Source organism: Anopheles maculipalpis, chromosome 2RL, assembly GCF_943734695.1.
Source record: "Anopheles maculipalpis chromosome 2RL, idAnoMacuDA_375_x, whole genome shotgun sequence".
NCBI lineage: Eukaryota > Metazoa > Arthropoda > Insecta > Diptera > Culicidae > Anopheles > Anopheles maculipalpis.
Window position 1 is genome coordinate 6,820,434 of NC_064871.1, and position 9,641 is coordinate 6,830,074.

At 45.5% G+C, this 9,641-nt stretch overlaps 2 protein-coding genes across 2 annotated transcripts; one reads left to right on the plus strand and one right to left on the minus strand.

Annotated features, from left to right (window-relative positions):
• Positions 1–359: 359 nt before the first annotated feature.
• Positions 360–4,169, minus strand: LOC126556810 (symplekin). Its single transcript, XM_050212328.1, has 4 exons — positions 4,047–4,169; positions 1,362–3,990; positions 551–1,293; positions 360–479 (listed from the first exon to the last, which is right to left on the minus strand). Exons 1-4 carry the CDS (start codon positions 4,131–4,133, stop codon positions 360–362), a joined length of 3,579 nt encoding a protein of 1,192 aa, XP_050068285.1. The 5' UTR covers positions 4,134–4,169.
• Positions 4,170–5,183: 1,014 nt separating this feature from the next.
• LOC126557977 (uncharacterized) lies at positions 5,184–7,827 on the plus strand. The gene is made up of 3 exons (XM_050213906.1): positions 5,184–5,276; positions 6,431–7,646; positions 7,736–7,827. Exons 1-3 carry the CDS (start codon positions 5,184–5,186, stop codon positions 7,825–7,827), a joined length of 1,401 nt encoding a protein of 466 aa, XP_050069863.1.
• The last annotated feature ends 1,814 nt before the right edge of the window (positions 7,828–9,641 follow it).

Sequence of the window (9,641 nt, forward strand, 5' to 3'; positions counted from 1 at the left end):
GTTTCGATCGGTTCCGGTTAAACTTGATCCATTGATTCCACTTCCTTGGAATCAGAGCTGGAATCACGTGGGCCTGAAACGGATCGGAACCGTGGGTGCGTTCCAGAGAACCCATCACTAGTAGAGAGTAAGAGAGAAGGGGGTAATGTAGAGGTAGCGTAACGAGATATCGGTCTGTTCCTTGTTAGTATTATACTTTTATTCGATTCCCTGTGGCTGATGCTGGAGGGATTGGCCTATTCCCCGGGGGCAATAGAGACAGGCGGCGCACGGATGTACACTTTTAATGTAAAATATACATTTATTTTTGCGAACATTGGCTATTACTTCGTGTTTAATTGTGGCCGGTATGAGGGTAATTATTCTTTGCCTTGTGTTGTTGCTGGTGTCGGAGTAACTGCCGGAGGGTCAGTGTCTTTCTCGAGCTTTATTTTAACTGGCATATGTGAGGACATCGGCGTTTCTTCACTGTAGTTGCTCTGTGTGTGATAAGAAGAATTGATTAACTTTCAAAAATTCGTGCTTGAAAGACTGTTTAAAAAAAGCTCACCACAATCTGTAGATCAGACGATTCCGCGTTCGAGTAAGGGGATATACCAAGCAACACATCCATCACCTGCTGCGACACATGCCCAATCTGATGTTCCATAATTTCTCGCGCATGTTCCAGCATCGGTTCACGAAACTCGGGACAAATCGTAATCGCGTCCTGTAGCTGCTGGGCTGGCAACTGTATCAACACCCCTAGACTTTGTGGCGTTAGCCGCTGGGCACACTTGAGAAATCCGTCCCAGACGACCTTCTGCTTCCAGACCTGCTTAAGAATGAGCCGTTGCAGCAGATTCGTCACAAAGCCGGACAGCCTCGGGTGTAGCGTAAGTGACTGAATGACCGTTCGCATGAGGAGCGTTGGCAGGGGTGTAATCTCCACTAGCTGCTGCATTACATTGCCCAACACATCGTGCGTGTACACTTCCTTCTCGGCCAGGCACAGGGAGGTTGCTTTCACGATAAACTTAAGCTCTACCTTGCTCGTTTCGATTGTGTGCAGCACTACGAGCAGTTCGACAGGGTTTAGCGGCAAGTCAGCCGTCCCATACTCGACACCAATCCCAAGCAGTCGATTGAAAACTTCCTTTACAACGCCCGGATTCAGTTTGATGAGTTTCGGCAGTGCGTTAAGAATTTCCGTCTTCGTCAATCCATTTATGACCGGAATGAGCAACCGTACGTCGGATACCTTCGTTTGGTGAAGGGTACGAACCCGATCGACAAGATCCGGCGATGGAAGAGCTACAAAGGGCGAAAGAAAACGGTTAATCTCACTCAATCGAGGATTTCAACTTCTATTTTTGGCTTACATTTTTCCGTAAGTATGTAAATAATACGTATAATGATCGTTTCCGAACCCTTCGGACACTGTTCGATCAATCGCAGCAGTTCCTCGCTCTCCGAACCAATCTTCCGTATCGGGCCCTCGATCGCTCGTATCACGGCACGCTTCATCTCCGACGTCGCCTTAATGTAAACCTCCGAAAAGCGCATCAGCAGCGTTTGATCGTACACCATCACCTCCAGGAACAGTCCGAGACACACTTTGGCCAGCTCTTCCGTCCAGGTGCGTGGATGTTCTGCCCGTCCATATTCGACCGTAAACATCGATTCCGCCGGGTTTTCCTGTTCCAGATAGGCCAACCAAGCGAGCGCATTCTTTTCGATCTCTTCCGTCATAATGCGATGGACGGCAAACACGTTCATTACGTACTCGATCGCTTTCTCGCGGATCGTCCCATTTTCGTTGTACGAATACTTGAGCAGAACGTTCAAATATTGCCGTTCCTTTGGTGGTCGACGGATAAGCAAATCCTTCACGATCTGCATTCCACAGTCCGCTAGCTCTTCTAGCTCACACATGCGCACCAACGTGTCGAACATTTCCTGTGGTAGCATGGGCGCTTCTAGATAGAGTCGCTTTAGGAGCGATTCCTTCTGGCGGAACGTTTCCTTCGGACGATCGATTACGTTCGTTGCGAGACGCATCAGCAGCTGGGTGTATGGGTACTGTGGGCCATTATCGTGCTTCACGTGTGTGTACCGGGTAAAGCCCTGCATCAGACCGTACTCTTCAAAAATCCACGAGAAAGCGAGATCGATACGTTTGGGTAGATCCTCGAGTATGTGTTCTATGATGACTTCCCGGACGGGATTTACGAAAGATGACCCAAAAGCGGTAATAATGCGCTGCCTCTGTGTACTGACTCCACCGATCAGAGCTTGCCGTTCTGCCTTCAGTATCCTCATTACCGCATCGATCAGGAACGTTTCCTTGGTAGCTTTCGGGAGAGGTTTGGTGATTTCCTGCAGTTTTAGCTGTTTTATGCGCTGTCTTTGCTTCGGTTCACTGCCACCCGCCGTACCACCTTTGACACGTTCCAGCGTTTCCCTTAGCTTACGTGTTGCCTCCAACTTCCGGCGATCTTCTTCGGAAAGTGCCTCATCATCTTCCTCCTCATCGCCCGCCCCTTCCGGCAGTTCATCATCCGCCTGATCGGTGGTGGTCGGTGTCGTTGATCGTTCTGCAGATGAATCATCCGGTTTCCGTTTGCCCGAGAGAATAATGTTCTTCTCTTCCTCATCGCTTATCCGGACCTTCATCGGTGGGTCTTTCGTGAAGGCAGATGCACCCGGACCAGCCTTTACCTCACTCATCTGAACAGCCAACGTGTGTGCGATTTTCTGAATGTATTGCTCGACCGAAAGTACTGTAGTTGGTTTGGCGCTTTGGAGCACTTGGTCGGAAAGTTTGTCCATATTTGTAATGACCAGCTGAGCGATCAGCTCCGTTTTCGGTAGCACATCCAGCAAAAACTGCTCATTCAGTCTGTTTGAACGGGTTTTCTGCTCATTTAGCTCATCATAATCGATCTCCATGGTGCGCGGTTGATCACGCCCATCAGCCGACCCGTCGTCCTTTTCCTTACGCATCTGTCCGTCCATCTTCACACGCTTAGCTGCCAGCTGCGATGCCATCGAGTTTTCCAGCGCCCGTTTCGCACGTCGTTGCTGTTCCTTTTTGTCCATCTTTGGAATTGCTCGCGTTATCTCACCATTCGATGCGCCCAGATCGACCAGTATCTGTGCGATTGTTGCCTGATGTTCGAAACAGGCCGGATGTTTGAGCAGATTCAGGAACTGCATCTTTAAGTTCTTGCGCACCGAGCTAACCTGTGAGTTGGTTAGCGTTGGAGGTAAATTGGAGTGTAAGTGCTTCAGTGCTTCTACCACGCGTGTCATTGTCGTTGGACGCAGCTTGGCGATGGTACACAGCGTTCCGGTACAGGCGATCAGATTAACCGACGATATGTGTGACGCACCGTGAAACTGTAACAGCAGCTCAAAAATATTGGTCGCTTCATCCTCCAGCTTACGGCGGCGGATCTGTTTCATCGTGAGCGGTACATCGGCGAGTGAAAAATCGTTAGCACGCTTCACACTATCCTCATCGGGGTACGTTTGTAGTATCACTACTCCCTCGAGAAACTTGATCGCATTCGTCCGAATTCCATCGTTATCGTCATCGATCATATCCAGGATGGAAATCTTCATCAAACACAGCGTATTCCACGCTTGTTCCACCTCTTCCGGGATATCGTCCAGCTGGCAGATCCACTGTATCGCCAGCCGGTAGATCGATCCACAGCCCTGAATGACGCGCTTCGTCACGTTCGGAATTGTGTCACGCAGCAGGGAGAACAGTGTGCCAACCACCTTCGGAAGCAGTGCGATGTGTTGTTTGCACACTTCCTCTATAAAACCGGCAATCGCTTTCCGCACATCGCCGGAGGAATCGTGCGCGTGGACTAGTACGTTTTCGAGAAATTCATTCAACAGTTCCACGTCCGTGTGCAGCAGTAGTTCCTGCACTTTTGCAATTATCTCACACCTTTGCTGGACGTTTGCTGTTTGCGTTTCGTTCAGTGCTTCAACGATCTGGAAGGAAGGAATAGCATTATACGGGGGGAAGATCCTTTAACATCCGGTCCTACCTTGCTTCTTGCGTTGGCTATCTTTTCGTCGGTAAATAGCATTGCCGCTTCGCTGAAGCTGGACGATCCGCGCAGTAGGTTCTCCATGGTGTGGTGGTATCCCGAGTGCCGCAAAGCACACGTGTCACTGAACAATCTAAGCTAAGCTAGCTATTACTATGGGTTGATTGTTATGTATGATTTTTTTTTAAACAGCACTAAATTTAAGGGCATACGCGCTATCCGGAGCGGGATCGTCCTTTCATGTGCAAAACGAAAACAATTTCCCGCTTGACAAGCCGCAAAACTAAGCGTTACCATCAAAGCATTAAGCGTTACCGATAGTTGAAGCGTTGCTGATGCGGACATCGGACTTAAATGTAGTAAATATGCCTTTTATAAGTTGAAAAAGTTTTGAAATGCATTTTAAAAATGTTTAACATTTTCTTCGCATCATCTGAGAACAATTTAAGGGCTGCTTAGCATAATTTTTGAGTGGGTCAAAAAATGCTCAACATTCCTACCCCTCGAAGCGCTGTCAGTTTGACACTACATTTTTTTCTCGAATCATACCAAACCAGACGCTCTCGGGTTGATCACGTCCGTGCAAGTTGTGCGCTAATTTTCAGTAAATTCAAGGTAATTTACTCAATTGAACAAATTTCACAACGTTCTACCGATATATCGTGTTTGTGGGATAAAGGTTTCACATGGCGCATCATACTAATTGTACTATTTCCGCCCTTTCTTCGCAGTGCGAGATCTTGTGAAAAGCAAACACCAAAGTCATCAAGCAAGCAGCGCCTCTTCGGCAACGTTCAGTTCCGCGAAAAAACCGGCGCGATTTTGGCTTGTTGAATTGGTATCGGATACACACCAATCTCGCACACGGTTACGTTTGTGGCACTAGTTGGCCAATTTTGGTTGGTGGTGACGAGACTCGACACACAACAGTGCCGTGCCTAGACGTTGTTAGTGTGTGTGAGTGCGTGTGCATGCGTTTAGTGGTAGAGCTACACCACTCTTGACAGAGTACCAACGCCGCCCGCTCGTCTTGCACCGTTGCCTGTTCTGTTGGTTTCAGCGGAAATCAAGCTATTGAAATTGTGCGCGCGCGAGAGTTACACCGGAAAAAGTGTTACCGTAGACGGGAAGATAATGTCGGAATCAAACGCGGGCACAACACCACTGGTGGAGAATACCAAGCCGGCAGAAGCAGAGCAGCAACAGACCACGAAAGTTGATACTCCGGTAAGTAGTCGGTTGTTGGAATATGATCACGCCATTAGAAAGAGTATTATAACTGAAATTTATAAAACAATGTGTTACCGAAAATCAGATGTTTGAGCGAGGAGTTGCATGGCTGGTGAGCAGGCAACATTGAATACATGCAACGCATTTTCATGTTTGTTCATGCTGTTGTTGTTTGCCAATGCGTAGAGGAATGAAGAAACGGTGCGTGTTGTTAGGTGGTGTTGGTGGTGCATCATCGCGCTATGTGTCCCGTGAGTCGTGTGTGCAACGTATGCGATAACAGCGGAACGAAAATGCTTTTTGACGAATAATTTATAAACAACATAAGATATCTTTCAAATAGGCAGGATTTTTCCATGATCAATCTTGATTGTGAGTAACAATCTAAGCAAGCTATGCAGTGTTCGTGGGATGGCGTTTGTTTATTTAGTCAGTGATAACTTTTCTGGGAATATTGTGATTTCCGAATCATTTAGTTGCATGCCCTGTTCCCAGCGTTGCGGAAATGTAGTGAGATATAAATTACATTGAATTTTCGACAATAGCATCCTCCATTGAAACATGCTAGAAGGGGCTCTTCTTGTGAAATTAATACTTTCCAACATTTCTTGTACGGCTTGATAGAGATAAAGATATTTAAAAGACACTTGGAAACGAAATCCTAACCCGGCGTATGAAATTCTGTCGCCTTGTCGTCATGCATCACGGATGTGTGTTGACGAAAGCGACAGTTCACACTAACACCACTGTACGCGCGATGTTTTGTTTTGCCTGCTCAGAGAAGATTGGAGGCGGGAAAAATATGTTGCTATATGCCGCGGTTTGTTCAGGCAAGCGCGCTGTACACCTGACCCTATTCATGCTCACACACAAACACAATCATATTTCGAAGAAAACAGAAGTGGGCTTGGAAAAGGCGGCAAATTGGAATGCAAAACATACAGCATTTTAACATTAATTTTTGTGATTGAAACAAAGCACAAAAAAAAAACAATTCCTTGGCTAGTTGTGGTTGGTTGTAACAAAGTGCCAGCAGAGAACCACAGTAGTGAGTTTTTTTTAGTTAAATTAAAGCGAGTTTTATGATCAAGAGTCTTTTACACCATTGTCGGAAATAGCTTGTAAACTTAGATTCTTTTTTTTATTTACAGACGAAGCGTACACCAAAACGGAAGGCGGACGCATTCAAGAAAGAGAGCGAAGAGCTTCTGAAAACTCTGGGCGTATCCTTGGAAATGGAGTTGGAAGATGGACGACGCCGCACTCGATCTAGTGCACGTGGTACTCCGTCAAGCGTACCAACAACCCCACCGGCAAAGCGAGCCCGTGGGGCTGGTGCTTCAAACACCCCGAAGCAGAAAGAGGAATCCAAATCGCCGGAAACCACAACCACACCGAAGAAGCGTGGAACGCAAGGCGAACGCAAGAGACTGCTGGTACTAATGGATCCAGCGCTCCCCAAAGAATACACCGACACCATAAAGAATTCGGAGACGGACAGTAATGCGATGGATACCACCGTGGAGTCCACGGCGGCGGCAACTACCACCAGTGACGTTACAGAAAACGATGCCGGAAAAACGTCAGAAGTGACAGAATCAGCAAAAGGTGCGAAGAAAGATAAGGACGATGTGAAGGAAAAAGGAGATAAAATAGTAGAAGAACCTGCCAAAGAGGAGCAGGAGATTGTGGTTTGTAAGGAAAAGAAGGAGGTCGCAACCGTTGTCGCGGATAAGAAGGATACTACCTCCAGCAGCAACGATCACACAGATGCTGGAGATGCTGTGAAGGAGGAAGTAGAATTGTTGGACGATAAAGGCAAGGAGGATAGTAAGAAGGAAGACGCACAAAAGGAAGATCCGGCAATGGAAGTTGATGATGAAGTTAAGCCATCGGAAAAGACGGACAACAAAGTGGTGATCGCACATGATGGTGTTGCTCAACCTGAGGAAACCAAATCAGATGAAACGAACGAAAAGAAGGAGACAGTAACCGAAAAAGAAGTGGCAAAGGATTGTGAAAGCAATGGAAGCAATACGGTGAACGACGTCATCACCACATCCCCGAAAGAGGCTTCAGAAGCAACGGAAGTCGCCACCGAAGAGACGAAGGAAAAACTTTGCCAAGAAAACGACAAGACGGAGGAGGGCACTGTCAAAGTTAACGATTCGAATGCTGTCGAGGATGCTGCTCCAACCGTTGTAGAAAGCATGCAAGAAAAAAAGGATAGTTCGTCTCCTGCCAAGAATAACGTGGATGACACCAAGAGCACGGGTGAGGTGAAAGATACCGTGACAGTTGCCGATGTGACGACGGTGAACAGTGTGGCGGAGACTAATAATGTGGAAAAAGCTGCCTCGATTGAAGGTAAATATTTTACTACTTTCAAGTGCGTCGCGTACAACGCGTCTATGTACAACTCATAAATTTTTTCCTTTGTTGTTTTTTTTCAGTAGAAACGAAAATCGTTTCGAGTGAAGAAGCGACCACCAAGATAGATCCGGCGCCAACACCGCAAGAAAAGGAAACAGTTGTCACCAACAATTAGATGCTTTAACTGGACGAATTCTAGCGTTGTAGCGTTATGTTTTATAGACCAAGGAAGAGGAATGCCAGCGGAAGAAGAATTGGTAGGTCTACGGGGAGGAAAAGAAACATGGAAATTAGGAGTACAACGGCAGATGTACGTCTCTCATCTCCGATCGCGTAACGGTTCAAATTGGAAGGATTTCTATTGTTGATTTTTTACGGTTAGTTTCTATTTCTTTGTCGTAAAATAGCACGCATTAGAGGCACGTGCGCTTTATTCTAGATTTACTATTAAATACGCTAAACATTTTTCCACTTCGGGAAGTAGTAGAAAGGTAAAACGAAAGGTGTCGCACCAAGGAAGATGATCTATATTTCACCAAACACAGAACATTCATGTTGTCCTTGGTAAAGGCATGCGAATTTTGGGATGATTTTTTTTTTTTGCTAATTTCGGATGAGAAATCCTGTAACAAACCAGAGGAAATGTTAGTTATTGCCATCATAGGTTAGTGTTAAGGATTATTCAACCCCTAATCAACTCGACTGCAAAATCACAATCGCGCACTAGAGTTGGGAAACTACGCGAGCTACAGGGTAGTAGAGATACTATATAGAATTAGTCGTTGTTAGCTGGCTGGATGGATATACGATGCGTTGAGCATTTGGTGAACATGATCCTACATGATAGGGAGAGAAAGAGACAGGTTGGTCAACGTGATGGTGTAGTAGAACACTTTCAAGATGGTTACCCGTGTTTCTATGTTGACCCTTTTCATATTACGCCAAGTTACATTTGCCCCGTCTGTTTTTAGCAATCATGTACTATACAATTTTACGATCGAAAGGTAAACAAACGTTAAGCGCTCATATGAAAAAAAAAAAACAGAGAATACTAACAAAACGACAATGGCAAGAAGAAATTGTGTGCTTAAGGAAGTCTTCGAAAATGTACATTTCAGCTTTAGTAAACATTGTGCAAGAGTGAATTATATTTACATAATTGTCGCGTTAACAACAAAACAGAGAGATATCCCCCCTTTACCTTATATATTCAGGAAACTCTGAAGCAACTACATACAACACATCTTTCCCCCATACAGACAAAACAGGCGATCGACAATTTTGCGACATGTAATATAACAAAAATCGAGTATCGTGTGCGCGTTCGCCCGGAGGCGCCGCCCGACCGAATGCTCGACAGAGAAAAGGTACAAAGCGAAATGCGATTTTTTAAATGAAATTTATACAATCAATCGGTAATATTTAGATAACGTGCAAGTGTTAGGACGATGCGCGCGTATCCGCGTACTGAGCGAGAACAATCTCAGCGAAACGGTTGTAGAACGAGGGGGGAGCGTTTGATGTACAGCGTCAGGGAGAGAATTTTGCCGATTTTTTTTCTATTAAAATGTTTGTCGTATTAAAAGAGTTTGGTTTTCATTGTAGAGAGTGTATGTGAATGTGGGTCAGTTGGATGATGGAAGCCGAACTTTGATATAAAATGAGACATAAATTAGGAATTTGTTTACAATTGATTATGACGGTCCAGTGTTGTATTGTCCTTCTACTAGGAATGGTTCATATATTAATAACTCTGAGAACTGAATTATTATAGTAACAACTCACATGTGCGAAAATTTGTGCTCATTCTTTCGTTCTCAACATGGACAGTGTTTTGTATGTTGTGTATGCTAGCCGCCATATTATTCAAATAACGTGTACAACGAAAATTGTGTTTTTGAATAGACAAACCTTGTCTCAATTTTAAAAGTTATATCCTGATAATCCAGACCGCTGATCCTGGGCACAAAGCCTCTATAAGCCAATACA

What these genes read in the sequence shown, in the direction of transcription:
- LOC126556810 (XM_050212328.1), bottom strand. Translation starts at nt 4,133, where the DNA reads ATGGAGAACCTACTGCGCGGATCGTCCAGCTTCAGCGAAGCGGCAATG. An exon ending in TTACATACTTACGGAAAAAT is followed by an intron (nt 1,294 to 1,361) that starts GTAAGCCAAAAA and finishes CGCCCTTTGTAG; the next exon opens with CTCTTCCATCGCCGGATCTT. An exon ending in CGTCTGATCTACAGATTGTG is followed by an intron (nt 480 to 550) that starts GTGAGCTTTTTT and finishes TATCACACACAG; the next exon opens with AGCAACTACAGTGAAGAAAC.
- LOC126557977 (XM_050213906.1), top strand. Translation starts at nt 5,184, where the DNA reads ATGTCGGAATCAAACGCGGGCACAACACCACTGGTGGAGAATACCAAG. An exon ending in CCACGAAAGTTGATACTCCG is followed by an intron (nt 5,277 to 6,430) that starts GTAAGTAGTCGG and finishes TTTTATTTACAG; the next exon opens with ACGAAGCGTACACCAAAACG. An exon ending in AAAAGCTGCCTCGATTGAAG is followed by an intron (nt 7,647 to 7,735) that starts GTAAATATTTTA and finishes TTTTTTCAGTAG; the next exon opens with AAACGAAAATCGTTTCGAGT.